Source organism: Aedes aegypti, chromosome 1, assembly GCF_002204515.2.
Source record: "Aedes aegypti strain LVP_AGWG chromosome 1, AaegL5.0 Primary Assembly, whole genome shotgun sequence".
Taxonomy (NCBI): Eukaryota; Metazoa; Arthropoda; class Insecta; order Diptera; family Culicidae; genus Aedes; species Aedes aegypti.
In genome coordinates, this window is record NC_035107.1 from 130,573,601 (window position 1) to 130,594,494 (window position 20,894).

General features: G+C 38.1%; 1 protein-coding gene across 2 annotated transcripts in view; it reads left to right on the forward strand.

The window, feature by feature from the left end:
• Positions 1-20,894, forward strand: part of LOC5576881 (netrin-B) — a 275,274-nt gene that overhangs the window by 202,245 nt on the left and 52,135 nt on the right. Inside the window, exons 3-4 of one of the 2 annotated variants that reach the window (XM_021847767.1) lie at positions 9,514-9,663; positions 9,723-9,828. In XM_021847767.1, coding sequence (XP_021703459.1) covers positions 9,514-9,663; positions 9,723-9,828 — 256 coding nt within the window. The remainder of the gene's footprint in view (positions 1-9,513; positions 9,664-9,722; positions 9,829-20,894) is intronic. The other variant, XM_021847759.1, reaches the window with a different exon arrangement.

Below are 20,894 nucleotides of genomic sequence, written 5' to 3' on the forward strand. Positions count from 1 at the left end.
TATCAGATTGAGCATAATCCACAGAAATATCCCGACTTTAAAGTAGTCAACGGGAACGTCTTTAAGTTTATTACGAATTCGACTTTGATTGAAGACCCTGCCCATAGATGGAAGCAAGTAGTTCCAGGACCTGATCGAAGAGAAATTATTAAAAATGTTCACTGTGAAGCTCATCTCGGTTTCCTGAAAACACTGACCAAGATTCGTGAACGCTATTATTGGCCAAGAATGGCTAGCGACATTAAACGGTACTGCTTCAGTTGCGAAGTGTGTAAGGAGTCAAAAGTTCCCAACCACAACGTTCAACCCCCATGTGGTAAACCCAAAGTGTGTTCAAGACCTTGGGAGATGATCTCCATAGATTTTCTTGGGCCATACCCTCGGTCACGCAAAGGAAATGTGTGGATTCTGGTCATTTGCGATTTCTTTTCGAAATTCGTTTTGGCACAGTGTATGAAGACAGCCACTGCTCCTGCGGTATGTACTGTAATGGAGAATCTAGTCTTCAATCTCTTCGGTGCACCGTCAATTTGTATAACCGACAACGCTAAGGTCTTCGTTTCGGATTCCTTTAAGAAGTTGTTGAAGGAGTACGGAGTTACTCAATGGAATCTAGCTGTCTATCACCCGGCCCCTAATCCCGCTGAAAGAGTAAATCGAGTGATAGTCACTGCAATCCGCTGTGCATTGAACAAACAAGCCGATCATAAAAACTGGGATGACTCGGTGCAAACGATAGCTCGTGCCATTCGGACTAGTGTGCATGAAAGCACTGGACATACACCCTATTTCGTGAACTTCGGACGTGACATGATAAGTCACGGCCAAGAGTACGAAAATCTTCAAGAACTCGGGGATGGACAGGACTACGATGCCACAAAACGAAAAGAAGAGCTTACGAAACTCTACGAACTAGTTCGCTCTAATCTCTATAAGGCCTACCAGAAGTATTCGCGACCTTACAATCTTCGATCGAACCAAAAACATACGTTCAAGAAAGGCGACATCGTATATAAACGTAATGTTCACCTTTCTGACAAAAGTGGCAATTTTGTGGGCAAATTTGGATCGAAATTCACTAAGGCACGAATTAAGGGAGTGCTCGGTACCAACACTTACATCCTTGAATCGGAGGATGGACACCGTATACCCGGCACTTTCCACGGTTCGTTCCTTAAACGAGCATAAATAGGTCAAGCTATGACTGCACTACGGCCGCGTAGTGCATACACCAGTCAAAATAACAAAAATACACTTATGTGGTGCAACGTTAGTCCGATCCGAGATGTCCTCGTGTTTCCTCGATCGTTGACAAAATCTTGAGCTTATGTTACCGAATAAAAAAACCAGCTATGACTGTGTCCTTAAACCGGAGGCACAGCAACAATCCTTTCCACTAAAATACTCCTGGAGGTGCTACGGAGCTCCAACGTTCGAGATGTCACATCAGCTGTTTCCTCACGTTGTCGGGAAATGATTTCGCTCAGAAGTGCTCTGATGCAGCTATTATCATTGATAGCTAGCATAGAATGGGCAGAATTTCTGTTGGGAAATTCCCACATCCAACTTCGATCGTGCGTTATGATGTGCGAAGTTGAGAATGCGTACATGTATCAGCAGAAAAATCGTCAAAACACTTGTAAATTAACTCAGTTCTGCATATCTTCGATAGGAATATGAAATCCCACTTCAATTTGCTTAATTTTAGACCTAAAATAGAGTTTGTAACGTTGTAAAATATTAAATTTTAGCATAAATTACCTTTCGGATCAATAATTTCGTTCGTTGTTTGTTATGTTTAGTGAGTTTTGACAGTTGTACGTTGTTTCGTCATTGGTAACCAGTGTTCAGATGTGTAGTAGTATTAGTGTTAGGTCATTTCGGATATGCTGTAAGTTAGTTCAATAGGGTTATAAAATCAAGAATTTGCAATTTTGTTTGCAGTATTCGGTTAGATTTAGTTTCAGTAGCTTATCAGATTAGTTCTGATGTTTATCGGTGTATGAAATCGGTTCGATTAATTTTCAAGTATGTTGAAGCAAATCGGACCGACATTCGGAAATCTTTCTCAGTTGTTACTGAGGTGATCGGATAATTAGGTTAGAAATTTGTATCAGATTCGGTCTGATGTAATCGGAAAATTGGTTTAGTTTAGGAAATTAGGATATTGGTTTCAGATTATTCTGAAGTATTCGGTTAGCTCAGATTCGGAAATACGTAGGTAATAGAAGAATATTCAGATCATTGATTAATTTGTTTGTTTGTTAATTTGAAGATAAGCCTTCTTTTCTTATAAAAATTTTGAAATTTCTTTAAATTTCAAAATTTTTATTTATTTAGTGGGGGCGATAATGTAACGTCATTTAGAACCCTATTCGTAGTTTTCGTTCTCATTGATAAAATTTGTTTGTATTTGTTATGTATACTAGAGTTCGTCGTGAATGTCGCAAACTGACAGCATAGCTTCAAGTTTAGTCCGAACACCAACCAAACAAGACGCCACCTATGTTCATTGAAAGGAACTAAAGAAATATTTCGGAAATTCAAATCTATTGCGTCTTAGAGAATTGACCAGAATTTCTCTCGTCGCTCCTACTAAATTGCGCCGATGGGCTAATATGAAAATTCCCAAATTAGCCAATTAAAAGAAAACAAAAGATAGTACAACCATTGTACGCATTCGGGTGGAAATTGCGTTCTTCTAAATTAGCTCAACCCTTTTTTAAGTCTGGATCGCGATTGTTCATTTATTATAGTGGAGTGCGTCAAAGCGATAAGATCGTTATTAGTCGGAGTGATTTTGAAAGTGTTTGAGTTTAACTTAAGTCTAATTGTGACTTTGTATTTTGGTTTAAACTAAACTCGAAGTAAGTTTCGGGAGTTTTAGATTTACTTAGTGTATTAATTTCAGTTTATGTGTCTTTTATGTTCATCGTTTAGAATTTTGAATTTGTCGAGTCGAATTGTAATATTTTGAAAAAGTGCCTGAGATATTGTGAGATTTGGTGAATAAGAATTCAGGTAAGCCTAACTTGATTATTTAGTGAGCAAATTAAGTGAGAATCCGCGTTGAATAGGCCCTCCTTGCCCAATCAACGTGGGCGGCTAATCTGGGCTGGGATCAACTAGAAGCCCTCCCTCGGCTACGGCTGGGACTACGATCGGCCGTCGCCAAGAGGCTGTAAGTTCCCGAGAACGGCACCGGTCCCTGAAATTGCTGTGCAACATCGGCTACCAACGCTCGTGTGACATTTCGCTCGCCAATTCGTCCGGCGTGAGCATCGTTCTTATAAGAAGCTCTTCACTCCACAACAAGGGGACGCCTTTACCCCTTAAGCGACGCCGACGCGCGAATCACATGTTGGCTTTACCGGTCGATGGAGTAAGTTTGACCCACAGCAATTGGTGAGTACGTACGTGAAGTTTTACTATCGGTGAACTGCATGGGACAACCGACGAGGGATTGTCGCCGAGAAGAAAAGGTCAGATCTGACAATAGAAAATAAGAATTTGCTCAAAGATAAATCAAAACTTGATTTAAATCGTGACGTCACATTAGGGATTAGGCTTGTTTGAATTTGAATAAATTAAATAAACGTTAAATTTAAGGCAATCGATTTGAACTCGATAAATTTAAATTTTTAGCAAATAAAGTAACTTCGGATTGAATTTTTGATTCAAATAAACTTACTTCTAGATTAGTTAGATTACTTCACTAGTTTTTTATTACGTCACGAATTGATATTTTGGCTAGATTTAAGATTGGTGTTTGGGTTCTTTTAGTGAATAAGCATTTCCCCCATTGGTTAATTTCTGAATTTATTTTCGGTTTCGGTTGTTTTGAAGATTTTGGAATTGGTTCTGGTTAGTTTTTGGAGACGTTTGGGTTGTTTTAGTGCGACATCGGTTCTCATTAACTAGGTGACCTGCCCTGAGAGGGTAGTTTCATGCCGGGTAATTAGAAAGAGCTAACGGTCCTTCTTATTGGAAGGTGGCGCGTAAGCCGTTTGCTTAGCGTAACAGAACGGAACGTTACATTTACATTTACGTCTCAGCATCGGGTCGACTAAAATTTGGAATCAATGTGGCATAGAACCGTATTATATAAACGTATAAAATCTGAAAACAATTCTAAATCAATAAAATAATCATCCAAATCATCGTGGAAAAAATTAGGGTCATTAGAACTCATTCAAAATGAGAAAATTACATAAAATCCCAACTATGTACGCACCAAGCCATAGACAATAAAAAAGACCTGATTTACTGCTTTATTTATTTTCAATAGTTTTCAGATTTTCTCCAACATTTTGCAAGTACCTTCAAAATAATAGGAGATTAAAGTCCTAAAGCCTCTTTAATCTAAATTTCAAATGATCCTATATTTTCCATGTATTTTTTCATTTTTGACAAATGTTACAAATTCAAGTAAAAATTCAGTAAACAATATTCATAAATATTTTTGGTCACAATATCTACGAAGTGTTATTAGATTTTATTTGAAATTCCACTTAGTTATTTTATAGAATTTTTCTGCGATTTTTTTTAATAATCAAATTTTAATTCTACAAGTAAATACCTTAGATGCCGGGTACTTTCGTTGGTTTGACAGCTTTCAATCTGAATATTTTTTAATTGGTTAGCGGGTGCACAACGTTCAAAGTAAAAATGGCATGAGAAACACCTGCTGAAATACTACCAAAAATGCCTAAAGGGAATCCTTAAAAGATTCCTCTAGGAGTACCTCTGAGGTTTCCTCCAAGAATACATCCAGGGATTATACAAAGAATTCTTCTACGAATAATTTCAGGGTTTTTTTTAAGAAATAATTTCAGGGAGTCTATTAGAAATACCTTACCAAGAGTTTTACTCCAGGGATTCCAAAAGGAATACTTTCAAGGGTTCCTCCAAGAATATCTGCTAGAATCCCCCAGAAATACCTTCTATGATTTCGCTTAATTCGTTATTTCCTGGGGGAATAGGAATTCCTCCAAGGATTCCTCCTGGATAACATTCAAGGATTATTTATCCAAGGATTTCTTACAGAGATTTTCACCGAAATTCTTCAATAGGGAGAAAAATTTCTGAATTTTTGATGGTATAATTCGAAGAAGCGGTCTTGAACGAATGGTTATGTGTTTTTTGAAGTTATTTTCTGATTAATAAAAAATGCCGTTTGTGCTTGAAATTTGTTCAATTATTTCTATGGTCAACCTTATCAGAACCACCATCAAAATCTTTGCATGCATTGTCCCAAAAGTCACAAAAACATGCTAGAAGGTAGTAAAGATTTTAAAATCAATGAAAATTGTCATCTGCTCCAAAAATGAACAATTGAATATCGATAGAACTCCATGCAAAACTCAGTATCTTGCATAAATAATTTCTTTTCTGCTCTTGTTTTCAAATCAACATCGTGATTGAGCAAATGTCTCAATTTTCCAAAGTGCCTACTGGAACCGTTAAAGAGCAAATATACCATGAAGACAGTATTTACTCAAGACGTCCATCCATCATAGCAGCAGCCTCCAGGATCTGCCACTAGCTTTGTCTCGGACAACATTTTCTCCTTTGTTCCTCTTGCTCCCCTGTCAGATTAACTGGCCACCGAGACAGAAGGCTAGAATGTTTGATGATTTATGAGTCTGACGCCCGCTCTAGAACTTTGTGATATGACACGAGGGGCAGACAATGCCCCGTTCGTCGGAGAGCTTCTTCTTCTTTTTCTTGGCGTTACGTCCCTGGGACACAGCCTGTTTCACAGTTTTTGTGTACTATGAATATTTCCACAGTTTTTGACTGAGAGCTTACTTTGCCAAAGTTGTAGTTTCCCCATTCGTATATCGTATGTCAGGCACTATGGCACTGGGCATTTTATCCCAGGGCCGAACGAAAATCGAACCTAGACACCTTCAGCATGACTTTATTTTGTAACCGCGGACGTTACCGCTAGGCTAAGGAAGGCCCCATGTGCAGAACAGTGCTACTCTACTCTGCTTGTTGCTCTGCCTCTACCTATCTGTCGGATGGCATCCCTTACAACTGGACTGCTGTATCGTTGAGCAACCAACTGTTCGTTAGTGCTTTGGGCAAAGAAGAAAAATGATTTAATGGTAATTTGATAGCAAATGACGTGTTATGATTAATATCAATGACGAGCGGTTGCAACATTTTCAATGATTTATCAAAATGTGCATAGTTATGTGGGATTTTTTTATTGTTTTACAGTTCAAAAAGTACAATATGAATCTTTAAATTGACTAAAATCGAGTGCTGTTGTTTGAAAATAGAAGGGAAGTGGAAACAATTATCATATGGACAGCACAATATAAATCTGAGCTAAGCTAAGCTTTTTCTTCTTCTTCTTGGCATTAACGTCCTCACGGGGACAGTGCCTGCTTCTCAGCTTAGTGTTCTTATGAGCACATCCACAGTTATTAACTCTGAGCTTTCTTTGCCAAACTTGCCATTTTTGCATTCGTATATTGTATGGCAGGTATGATTATACTCTATGCCCAGGGAAGTCGAGGAAATTTCCATTACCGTAATCCGGGGTAACATTGATCATATTTTTGAATATTTCTTAAATATTTGGTTGCAAATTTGCAATAATTGCAAATTTTATATTTTTAAAACAAGTACTGCCACCCATATTTCGTTACTATATACTTTATTTTGTTTTTTGAAAGGTTTAAGCATGTTAAAAAAAATGTTTTAAGTGATTTTTTTATTTAGCTGATATGGGGTAACATTGATCACCTATTTAAACAACGTTCGTTACCTACTAAGGCCCCTGAAGCCGAATATGAAAGCCAAATGCTTACAAGTCATTTACTTTTTGAGTTATTTTAAAATTAAAAACATCTCGAACCACGGAATACGCCTAAAGGTAGGCAATTTCCTAAGGAAAAGTTACATTCTTAACAGTAATTCGGTAAAGTTGCATAATTGAACATACTTGTGAAAGTTTTGACAACGGAATCGATTTCGGCGGATCCGTTTTTAGTATTTTCCTTGCTCATATCATTTACAGAACTTACGTAAGACATGAATGTTTGGTAGTGTCATCCTTAACCATTGGAATCATTGTTTCGAAAAGTTGCCAAATTTACGCATAAGGTAAACGCAATTTTCGCAAAAATCTTCATTTTTATCAGCTGATGATTAAAAGAAAGAGAAGCACCATTCATGATTTGGAAATGTTCCATCAATAAATGATAATGCGAACTTTTTATGAGATGGGTCATTCCGATCAATGTAACCCCGCTGATCAATGATACCCCGGATTACGGTACGAAAAGATTCTGGACCGTTCGGGATTCGAACCCAGACACCTTCAGCATGGCTTTGCTTTGTAGCCGCGGACTCTAACCACTCGGCTAAGAAAGGCTAAGCTTATAAACACTTAAATAATAGCCTTTAGACCAAATGGATATATCTTGGTATGTTTTGATTTAATAAAACTTCTTTCAAGTTTTGGTTGCGTTGGTATTTGAATATTAGAAATCAATACCTTTATTACCTAGAATATCTAGTCCATGATGTATCATAGATCGTATTATGCCATTACGATGCTGCAAGCCTTCCTTAGCCGAGTGGTTAGAGTCCGCGGCTACAAAGCAAAGCCATGTTGAAGGTGTCTGGGTTCGATTCCCGGTCGGTCCAGGATCTTTTCATAATGGAATTTTCCTTGACTTCACTTGGCATATTTAGAGTATCATCTTACCTGCCACACGATATACGAATGCAAAAATGGCAACTGAGGCAAAGAAAGCTCTCAGTTAATAACTGCAGAAGTGCTCATAAGAACACTAAGCTGAGTAGCCGGCTCTGTCCCAGTGGGGGGACGTTAATGCCAAGAAGAAGAAGAAGATGATGCAAGGAATTGTTTTTAAATAAAAAGAAAACCATTTGATTTTTTTTATCTAATGGGTTGAAGGATTTGAACACCAACACAATTTGGAGAACAGTCAATACCTGAATTACTGTTTATTCTTTATTTTTCATTCAAAGGTTTATCCAACGGACTTCTACAGTACCTATCTTGAAATCTTGATAGCAAAAGCATAGCGTCACGCCTTTGCTAGGCGTATTGTAGAGCTCTATCTATGTCGGTCTTGAGCGACACTTCTTTAGTTGCCTTGAACGTTTAAGGTCGCCTGCTCCTCATCACTGCGAACAGCCAGCATACTCGTAGTCTTCCACGAAGTCACCTTAACCGCGACCATAATTCCACGCTGAATATTATTTTCGCAATTCTTTAGTCTGACATTCGCACTAAAAGACCGGCCCACTGAAGTCTGTTGTATTCAGGGAGTGAAATTATCGGTCACGGCGAAAATCATAAACCTATCACTCAAGCCGATTTTCCGGGGGAAAGAGACGTGCGATAATATCCTACCCGTACAGCACTGCGAGAGTGTGCTCTCACGAGATCTGCAGCAGTGAATTTATGTTATCACCAGCAACGAGAAGTTGGCTTTCTTCTTTTCTACTCTTGTTTCGTCGTTCCAAGAGTCTTTCGCTTCCGCATGTAGCTTTTATATACCAAATTTCTCTCCTCCTTTGTTCAGCTGGCGTGGTCGAGTGGTTATGGTGCGCGCGCACTCTGCAAACGTTTTTGCTCATGGTCATGGGTTCGAATCCCGTCGGTGGCAAACATTTTTGTAATTTACCTTATGATAATTATCGCGATAAGTTTAGAGCCGATGAAGTTGGATCAGTGCATATGATCGGAGCGATCTTGGCTTTTCGACAGTACAATGATCAACAATTATAGCAGTTCACCAAATCTGTTTCTCGCAGATAAAGGCGGCAATGAATTGTCGAATTGCTTAAAAAATGCCTATTTTCGTCTCATTTCCGCGATAATTTCATTCACTGGTCGTACTTCACACACTTGATGGTATTCCCATCAATTTACACTTGATAAAACTTGATAAAACTACGTCAGCATTTTATAGTTTCCCACCGAGTATTATCCGTAGCACTTTACGCTCGAAAACACGTAAGGCATTCCGGTCTGCTTCTTTGTACGTCCACGCTTCGTGCCCGTAAAGAGCCATAAGAAGAATCACAATAAGAATCAAGAATGTAATCCAAACACATGATTTCGAGCCATCCAGCGTTGCATGTATCAGCCTAGTTAGTTTCGCCGGAAAACCATGTTAAGACATTATCTGCCACAGCTCTTTTGGTATTGAATCGTACGCTACCTTAAAATCAGTGCACAGATGGTGAGTCTGCAAGTCATACTCCCGGAATTTATCTAAGATCATTCGCAAGGTAAACATCTGGTCCGTTATCAATCAGCCTGATATTCACCGATGAAGGAATCCTCGAGCGATCTCGGTATGTTAAACAGGATACGTGACAGTATTTTGTACGCCGAATCTAGCAGGGTAATCAGCAATTGATGTCTCTAATGGATTCATAATAAATCATTAAATATTATCAACTTAAACTAAAATCACAATTACACTGAAACAATCTATTTCTTTCATCTTATTACAGCCTGTGACTGCCATCCTATAGGATCATCTGGAAAAACATGTAACCATACCACTGGGCAATGTCCCTGCAAAGACGGTGTTACTGGATTGACCTGCAATCGATGCGCTCGAGGCTACCAGCAAAGCCGGTCGCACATTGCACCTTGCATAAGTACAAAGAGCCTCGAAAATCTTATGAACAACAAATCATCGTTATTAAATTTATTTCAGAAATTCCACGCGTGATCAGTATCGTCCACCCTCAAAATACAGCACCTGATCCACAGCGCCATGATCCTGACTCTCCTTCCTACCGCACGGACGCCGGAAGGGGTAAGTAAGTGCCTTTTTCTTTTCCTTGTTTATGATTTGGAAATAGGTGAGATTAACACGTAAACCTTAACCCTAGTCCAATTTGAATCTTTTACATCGGACACGCGACTTATAACGTATCAATAAATAAATAACCACAAGAAAAACAGACCGAAGTCAAATAGAATATCAGCAGCTTCTTAAGTTCTAAAAGTCTTTGATGAGAAATCAGAAATAGAAAAGATATGGCAATAAAACTATTGCATAGAAACATCGCTTGCAGTTAAAACGCAAATTTTCATGCAAAAAGATTGTTGATATCTACTTTAGTTCAAATGTAATTGAAGTTTTTCTGATAATAATGCTTTGTTTTCAAGCATCTTTATTAGTTACAAAATAAACATATCTTTATTTTTTTTAAATACAGTCAACTCTCCCTTATTCGATATTCTGTATCTCGATATTTCCCCTAACTCGATAGAATGCGCGGTCCCTTCAATCTAGCATGTTTTGATACCTCTGTAAGTCGATACTTCTCTAACTCGATGTTCTTTAACTCGATGCTATCTGTTTCAGTTTCCCATGTGAGTTTACCTCTCTAGCTCAATATATTCATGAAAAGTTCCAAATGTCCTCCAAATGGTTATAAATTTCATGAATTTGAAAATCATCATTAAATTTATAGTAATAGACGGTCTGATGGCTACCGCTTCTGCTTCATAAGCAGAAGGTCATGGGTTCAATCCCAGGCCCGTCCCTTTCCTCGTACTTTGTAGTTGTATATCTTCCAATTGCTTCTATGTTCCATTCTAAATCTATCACACTCAAACTATTCGTTCATAGCAAACGCTAGAACTAGAGACGGACAAGAAACCGTTTCCCTAACGCTTCCATTCTTCCACGCGCACGCCTTTCCTTACGCCTGATACATAGGCAGTCTGCTAACCACAAAAGCAAACCTCTCTGCCATGCCTTTCCCCCAATCCATACACTACCGCATGAACTGGCTTAGATGCAGTTGTATACGGTCTACGTCAATTCCTTCCCCTTCCCCACATTGGTATAGAGCTTAGTGACATTTGAACTCACGAACATTCGCATACGCTCTTCATACACAGTTTGTTTTTGTTTTCCTCAACGAAACTTGCACATACTTTCCAGACTAATCAAAATGCATATGGAAATATTATCCAATTTGAAATATTTATACCCAGATTCTGGGTGTTTTTTGAGACAGAGTGCATATTGTTTTCCTCTAAGTTTCACAAACACTTCTACACTAGGGCATTTATACAATTAAGCGTGATACACACATTCTGACGTGGCAGGCAGAAAAATATAAGAATCACCAGCACTTATACACTGAGGATGCCTGTTAGTCCCAAGCAGTCATTCGGTTGGTTCCTTGTGTAAGTGCAGCTGATCTGGCGATACTGGAGTAGCATCCACGGGCGGCCAATCAAGCTCAAGCTCAAGCTCATCATGAAATTTATAGTAAAATTAAGGTCTACTGCCCATTTCCGGACTACAATTTTTGCAGACCGCCAAAAAAGTGTCACATAGGTGTATATGGTAAAAATGTATTCATTTTCACGGTATAATTACTATTTGAACGTATTTTATCAAAACAACAAAAAGTTTCAAATTTGAAAAATGTGTGTTCTGTATTGCGATACCTCCCTAACTCGATGGTCCCTTCAATATCGAGTATTCTGTATTATACAATTTTATTTTGTCTTTTGAATGCCGTCAAAAGATATTTTTTATGTTTGCCCCAAACAGAGATATTTACAATCAAAGTAGGCGTGTTTTCGCAAATAAAAGAACAATAATACTCAAATGGAAAGAAATAGTGAGTTCTTGCACTCACCAAATTATTCATTTTAAAGCTTAAAAAGTGTTTCATAGACAACTTTGATGAGATATTAGAATTGAAAACGCTTGAGTCAGAAAATCGGGTTTCTTTGGCCCACCATGTGTCACCACACGCAAAATAAATCGTTCTGAAAATCGTCCACATCGAGTCAGGCAATCAAGAACTAGCTAGATTTCTATTTACGAATATACACCATGAATAAATATCGCACAACCGTGAACTTCGTTCAGCACATGTCACATAACGCCTTCGTAGCGTTACGCTTGGCGACAATCTAAGAACAAACATCATGAAAACGTCAACGATGTTCTTGAAACTGTGATTCGTACAAAATGTCATTCTCATAAACAGGAACATTATTCATGCCAGTACCAAGCAGTTGCAGAACAAATAAAATCACGCATTATGTTTTGATTACCGTGATATAAATTCATGAATTCGGGAATTTATCCGATGTTTTTCATCAACAAGTGTATCGACAAATATTTGAAGGACGCAAATCCTGAAAATGTCGCCGTATGTACCGTAGGAGCGTATTTGTAGCGATTGATTTTTCTCTCTTCCACAAGTGATCAAGAAAAAAATCTTTTTTTTTTTATTCTCAAGTAAACCCTTTCGATCCTCTATATACCTTATAAAGGATCGCTAGTAAACCCTAAAAATCTTGAGTACCGTAATCCGGGGTATCATTGATCAGCGGGGTAACATTGATCGGAATGACTCCTCTCATCAAAAGAACATATTAAAAATTATTGATGAAATATTTCCAAATCATGAGTAGTGCTTCTCTTTCTTATATCCATGAGCTAATAAAAGTTAATGTTTTTGCGAAAATTGAGTTTACTTTATTCGTTAATTTGTCAACTTTTTGAAATAATGATTTTTATTGTTAAGGATGACACTACCAAAGATTCATGTCTCACAAAGCTGTGCAAACGATATAAGCAAGGAAAATTTGATTTTTACTAAAAATGGCATCGCCGAAAACGATTCCTTTGTCAAATCTTTTATAAGTATGCTCATTTAGGCAATATTACCGAATTTCTGTTAAGAATGTAAAATTCCCTTAGGAAATTGCCTACCTTTAGGCGTATTCCGTGGTTCGAGATGCTTTTAATTTTAAAATAACTCAAAAAGTAAATGACTTGTGAGCGTTTGGCCTTCATATTCGGATTCAGGGGCCATGATTTAAGTAAGTAACGACATATTCAGTATTACCGAACGTTGTTTACATAAGTGATCAATGTTACCCCATATCAGCTTAATAAAAATATTGCCTAAAACGTGATTTTTAACGTGCTTAAATCTTTCAACAAACAAAATACAGTATATAGTCTCGAGCTATGGGTGGCAGTACTTGTTTTAAAAATATAAACTTTGCAACATTTGCATTTTCAAACGAAATATTAAAGAAACATTCAGAAAAATGATCAATGTTACCCCGGATTACGGTACATGCTTTAGATGGCTTTGTTGCATCGGTAGAATATGTAAAACGTCTTTCTCCGTACTGAACTACGGTATGACAAATATTCGATTCCTAAATGCGAACTACTAAATGCGATACATTTAATGGTTTTGTGTATTAATCTTACCTGCACTTCGAAAATAAAGCCTATTTGAGCTTCTTTGATGGACGGACGTCAATTTCCCTTAATTCTGTAGTTCGTTTTCAGAATGAGGAGTAAAAATGTGCAAAGCAGGAGATTGTTGTATTCCCCATCCGCAGTTTGCATGTAGTCTTTATATACTGCTTCATAGGACTTATTCCCAAGCGCCTTCTCTAACCGCTTTGCCAGTTTTTGGTGCAGCAATGGGAACCGTAAGTAAAACCTCCTCACCGCGTCCGGGCGAAGGCGATCAAAATCGGAAGCGATCTAAAAGTGGAATACTGTTAAACTGAGTAGTTAATTGATACTGTTAATTGTAGTACCAATACGCCTCCTTTGAGGTCTTGTATGATCGGGTATGCTTTGAAAATCGCCGTCTCCTTCTCTTGCAAAATAAAGTTTTTGCGTCTTTCGAAGCACACATCCACTGTTTCCACATTTCTTCTATGGGATTTCGTCCGTGGACCAGCCAACTCTGTGCCTCGGCTTAAAACTCAGCGTTCAGGATGTCATTATGGATGAGTTGAGTGTCTGATGTTCCAGGCATGCAGTGCGAGGCGTCCATTTGGCTTGCATTTTTAGATTTCCGTAGTCTCAGCGCTTTAACTTCCACGCTCTTTTTTGACGTTGGATAACGTCTTACGGCAACATACTGGGGTACAATTTTGAAAAACGAAAAATCGCTCGCGTCACGAAAAGTGGTTAGATTTTGACTGTTAATAACATACTAACACCCGCATAGATTTTCAAGATTCTTGCACCAATGGATTGGAAATCTTTCTACGAATCTACTCCAATACTGAAAACTATTGATTTCCATGAGTAAACTATTAAAAAATTGGTAAACATCGAGGCATGTCTTATTTTTCATAGAAAAGCAAATTTTTCTTGCTGTTATAAGGCTTTGACGTTTTGAAGTTTACATGTACCGTAATATCGGGTGAAATTGATCGTTTTTCATGGTTTTTATTGTCTGTTTTCAGTAATATTTAAAATGCCAATCAACTGAATGCAGGAAAACAAGTACGACGGTCCGCCTCTTTGGCTCATGTGCCAAAATTTTCTAACAAATATGTTTTTAGTGCTAGAATTCATCCCTTACATAAAAATCGGGGAATCCCATTTCGGGGTGAAATTGATCACTTGTCAATGCGATTATTGTTATATTTTGAAACGACTCTACATAATGAATATGAGCTCCCCGCATCCGAATATGGTTGCTAAATTCTTAATAGTACAATATTTAAAGAAATAATCATTTATTAAGAAAATCCCTGATATTTAACAGAAATTTAATTATTTCAACCTTAAAGCTCATACTAATTGGTAAGAATTTCAAAGATGAAATTGGGCTCGGGGATATATTTTAAGCATCCTTTCAAACTTAACTTACTTTGAATAATCCCGTTGTCGTCGTCGCTACCTACATGTAAATGCATGTTAGAGCGATCAGAGTATCAACTTGTCAAACAAAGAGCCAAAACTAATCAGCAACAGCTTTGTTGATGTTTTGATTTGTCTGCTGGATGTCCTTCGGCATGATGCTGGCACGCTTGGCGTGGATCGCGCAGAGGTTGGTATCCTCAAACAAACCGATCAGTTAGGCCACTCGCTTCCTGCAGGACCATGACAGCCGAGCTCAGGAATCGCAGATTTGCCTCTACATTTCCCCGGATACCACGACGAAGCAGAAGAAGTTCTTCATGATGCGGAACTGCTTCCAGTATCAAAATGAGATCATGCCAATCATCGTGACTGGCAACTTTAACATCGATTTGAGTAAAGAGGAGAGCATGGAGTTCGCGGACTTCATAGAGAAGTACCTCAAACTGGCTTCGGAACCCACTAGAGCAACCAATCTTAGTGGACCATGCGTGGAGCTAAGGTTCAGCCGGAATATTTGTTTGGGGAGCAAGGTTACCGCTCATGCTTATTCTTCCATCGACCGATTCTATCGGTCTATCGAAACCAACCAAATAATAACACGCAATGTCCATAATAGGTCAGAATTGATATGCCACAAAAAGAACAAAAATTGATTTTTATCAATAGAAATCTTTCATAAGCTCGTGACGATCTCAAGCCAGGAAATAGAAGAATCTAACGTTATCCAACGTTAACTTGGCGGTTGTATCTCGGAAACAACCTCTTACTTTTTCTAATGAACTTCCCGGTTGATGACGGGTGCCATCCTTCACCGTGGCGAATAATACGTCTCCTGAAAATATAAAAAAACAACTACCAATTAACAGTACTAAACAAATAACTATAATTTGTTAACCTGTTTTTCTTCTGGAAAAAGCTCAACAATCTTTGCGGTCATTACACTATGGAACTTGCTGTTGAGACTCAATTTCAGGTTCAATCCCTCTAGTAATATTAGTCTAACGAGCTCATTTCGTATTCCATTAGACAATTCGTTGTGTCGGTCATAATGTGCCAAAATCGATCTGCCCTCCGGCTGCATCTCGAGAAAATCTCGGAGGCTGTTGAACTGTTGAATAAGTTGAGAAAATAGAGCAATATAATTCGCCCTGTCATTATACTATTTTTGCAAACCTTTTGATGTCCGGATTCATCGAGAGTAGTTGAATTTTCAAATTTGCTTTTCTGTAATAAAATTAATGTTTGGGTGGGAGTATCAGTTTTAGTCATAATGGTTCCCTATTTCTCCATACGCGATAATTTGAATGTTTCCGCATTTCAAAAGGTTTTGTATGCTTTAGCAGTAAGATATAGGATATGATTTGATGTTAAAACATTCAAAACGGAAAGCCGACGAAAGCGCCACTGACGTATTCAGCATATTTTCGTTATTCAAACGACAAATAATCAAGGTTTTAAGATTTTTTCGACCCAGGCATCTAGATTAGAGTTAGAACAAACGCCGTATCGTTTTTAAATTTGTGGGCTCCGTGGCCGTGTGGTTAGTGTTACCAAGGATTTAGCCGCATCGTGTCAAGGAGTGTGGGTTCGATTCCCGCCTCAGCCGGAAAATTTTTCGACAGAAAACGTATTTTTTGCAATTTCTCATCGTAATAGGCTGTTTTTCCTCACGCCAATCTGTCATGAAACGGCCTACTTTCCTGCACTGAAGTATGCAGTGCGGGAATAGTCATTACGCAACTGAAACCAGTGCTGTAATGATTCATTACGCAACCCTTTCTCATTACGCAACTATTTTGAGTTGCGTAATGAATCATAACAAAACAATTTTTCAGAAATTGTAAAATAATGGCGAATGGATTCCGATATAATTTCTGATACCCTCAAGTGGTCTTCTACGAAATTGCAAAAAATGTTGTACGTAACTCGTTGCAGAACTCAATTTTTACAGCACTCGTCGTAATTATCCTACTCGGCAAGCCTCGTAGGACAAATTTACGACTCGTGCTGTAAAAATCATCATTCTGCAACTTGTTCCGTAAACTACTATTGACTGTGCCACTGGGCGTTGCATGCTAGTCCGTTGTCTAGTGTGGTGCTTCCTTCAAAGGGCAAATCGTCCACTGGAAGCATTAACGTGTCGGTGTCTGTAAAAAAAAGTATTTGCAAATAATGTAGTAAGACTGCTTTAGCTTATCAATGCCGCTTACGTCGATCTTGCAAACATGAGCAGTATGGCCGGCCATAGCTGGTACATTTTTCATAGTTGAGTATTAAAAAAACTTGAACTTACCAGAGCAACCAGTAGTTTTCTGAACTGAATTCGATGGCTGATGACGTGGCAGAATAAATTTATGTCCTCTTTTTCCATCTCGGAGAACATTTCAAGGTCAGCTATGCCATGGTCGTTCCGGAGGGTGTGAACGTACTCTCCGCGACCAGTATATTGGAGGAATTCATCCAAACTGTCATCCTCTGTGCGATTGTCCCTCTCGTCCAGCAAAACATATCGCACACCAAGAACATCGGTTCCGGTGTGCTCTACCTCCGCTGGCAACGGCGTGACGATGACTGGTGCCTCAAAACCGGTGCAACTTGCCGGTGTCGCTGAAACGCTGCTTTTCAACGGTGCTGTGAAACAATTACCACTGACTGGTGCTGGTGAACCGTTGCCACTGGCCCGTTTGAAGAGTGGAACATATGAGCCTATGCATGCTATAAAACGTTTGACTTTTACTGTGCGCTCTGTTTTCAAGTTGCCCTTGAGAGAGAGCGAGACAGCACCAACACACGGCGTAAAGTAAAAGTCAAAAGAACAAAGGATTTTATGGCACGTACAGAGGCTCATTGTCACTTATTTGGACGGATTAATCGGGCGGTGGTATCTGCTCGAACGCGTTTGCTAGATCTTCTGATCGCAATTTTCGCAAGGCAGCCAGAATTTCTTTTTTCGAAAACATTCCAGAACCTGAAACCTACAAGAAGTATATTTGTATTGAATAATGTTTGACTACTTGCCAAATTTGCCAGAAATATAAAGAGTTTGCTCACCAGATTGTTTATCTCAGAAATGAACGACACAATGGATCATTAAAATAACCAAAACGGCCGCTAGGGAAAGCATAGATAGCGCCACCGTAGCCTTGTGTGTTTGACAGAACAGCAATGCTGTCACAATGTTAAATCTCATATACGGTGGCGCCTTTGCTTTGATGCGGTGAGCACTGACAAAAACTACCTTCAATGATCCATTTTTAACGTTTTCCACATACATTGCGTTACATAAAGTGACATTTGTGTACTGCGATGAACGCGATTAATATGGACCTACACGCAAAAAAATTGTGCGGTAAAACTACCATTTTAGGGGGTTAACTTAAGCGCTTGCACCGGCAATTTTCAGCAGACCAGAAATGCGCTTCATTTTACTATGTCTGTAGTCGAAATCAGATTGTTGTAAATTATTTCTGTCAAATGTACCAGTAATGTGGTGGGATGTACCGTAAACATAGTAAATTGGTCTGAAATTGCATGGTAGTTTCAAGAATGGGCGTAGTCAGCTAAAATAGTAAGTTTTACTACAGAATTTTTTCCCGTGTATGGATCAATGCACGAGTTCACTAATTTGACGCTTGAGCGGTGCCGATTTCACTAGTTTCCATGGTCATATAAATAACACGGCACCGCTAAAACGTCAGATAGTGAAACCGTGCATAGGTCCATGCACGAGTTCACTAATTTGACGTATGAGCGGTGCCGAATTCACTCATTTCTATGGACCGATGCACGAGTTCACGAATCTGACATTTAAGCGGTGCCGAATTCACTTGTTTCCATGGTCACGTAAATAGCACGGCACCGCTCAAACGTCAACGAGTGAACTCGTGCATTGGTCCATGACAACATAAATAACACGGCACCGCTGAAACGTCAAAGAATGAACGCGTGCATTGGTCCATGGACCAATACACGTGTTCATTAATTTGACGTTTGAGCGGTGCCGAATTCACTCGTTGCCATGGTCACGTAAATAACATAGCACCGCTTAAACGTCAAATAGTGAACTCGTGCATCAGTCCATAGTTCACGTTATCACGAATCACGAGTGTGAAGTTGAAGATTACGGAAACGTGATTTTTGTTCTTGTTTCGAAATGCGTAACTGTGGTGATACATTGCTATGAACTTTTTTCTCGCAAATTTAGGAATGTATTCATAAACATATGATGTAACACATCATGAAAATGAGAACTACATTGCAAATTTAAGCTAGCAAGCTGTAACAGCTTTCGTGATTTTTGTTGACATTTTTCAGAACGGTTTTATTTGCGGGCATGGGAAAAAAAAGCTTTAAATCGGTTAGTTAAAGAGCTACAAAAAACTTTTTTGGCAAACCTACTTGAAATTGAATGGTCTACAACTTTGCTGGAGCATGTTTATTACAATTTCTACAAATAAGAATGTTAGTTATACTATTTCTATGAAAATGAGGACCAACATTATTTTCAGTAACACCAAACAAAGGGCCCAGCTAATACAAAAAACTTTGTAAAAGTCCGTTTTCGTCCGTTTTAAAGCTCGAAATGCATCGTTCCGCGGAAAACAACTTTCTGGACCACTGTGCACTAGTGAAATTGGAGAGATCGCTGATAAATTTGGAAGGATTCTTTAAGGGAATCTTGGCGGGATTTCCAGTGAGTTTGTTGGCAGAACTCCAGAATGAATATAAATAAAGCATTGAAGAATCTAAATGAATTGAAAACAAAATGTAAGAATCTATGAATTCTGTTCTTCTACTTTTCACATTTTTCATGTTTGATTTTCATCATTCTAACCATTTAGACAAGACTAAGCTTACTATTTTTGTATCTACAGCAGTGTACTTTATCTAGATGTCTAGATAACATGCAATGTTTGAAAGATGATATCAAAACCTTTTTGCCAGTAGCGTCAATCGCAATAACTTTGTTGTTATTTCTTATAATTTCACCATTTTTTCACGAGTTCTCAAAAAAACTCTTATACTTTGAAAATTTGTGTCGATTTTGATCATTGGTCATCTGGATCTGCAAATAGTCCGAAATTTCTTGATGACCGACGCGTAGCCATAACTTACGTAAATAGCTCAAGCTACATAATTTTTTTCTTATAATCAGTTAAATGCTTTTCGAAACAAAATTCTGATGTAAAAAAAATAAAGCAAATAGTGCAAGCGAATATTTATGTTTCCTACACCACTCTGGCCGTATAAAATCTTGAGAACTTCACAGCAAAAATCATCATATTGTTATTTTAAGATTTCTTGGAGAAAATTCAATCGATTTGCATGAGTTTCTCAGAAAAAGTCTTATTACCTGACATTTTTTAGTCCATATATCATTATTTTTATTTTTGTTTAATTGTCTAAATTTTGTTCGACTTGGGTCGTTTCCCCAAGGAACATCGGAATATGCTCAAAACCAGATGACTAAGGATCAAAATCGGCATAAATATAAAAAATATAACTTTTTTTTTTTTGAAATCTTGTAAGATAAATGGTACAAAAATATCGAGAAACGAAACATTTATCGCTATTTAAATATGTTTTTGTGATTGAAAAGTAAAGCTGCCGGTAGAGGGATTAATATACAGTCTTGAAGCTTTAAGAGCTCCATTTGTAAACCCCACACCAGCTGGTGAAATGGTTCATCAAGTTTAGATATGCATGTACCGTAAAACGGGGTAACTTTGATAATGCGGGTTACTTTGATAGTGCGAGACCCAGAACATACTAAACGAAATAACAAAGATTCTGTTAATCAGTTAAGCAAAACTAATGCAAAAGTAAAGAGTATTAGTATGACACTTCATGTCAAAGCTATTTTTGTTGGAATCAAGTACATTTGAGGATTTATATGCAAAAAAATTGTAAGATTTTAGCATTTCTGAAACGCTTACAAACAATCAGTTCTACGATCACTATTTGATGAAGTCTTAATAAGTTCGTCACTTATCCTTGACAGCCTAGTTATAGTAGAACATAAGTTCGGTCTCAAATCTCTTAGCGACAACAATTTGTATAAACTGGGACCATTTTTGTAATCTAAGTCAGAAATTTCCATATAGCGTTAAACGCCTAAAGGTATGCAACGCCCTATAAATGTTCCATAATTCATTCAATTTTGTTCGATTTGTACTCCATTATCAAAGTTACCCCAAAGCAGAAAACCGACTTTCGATT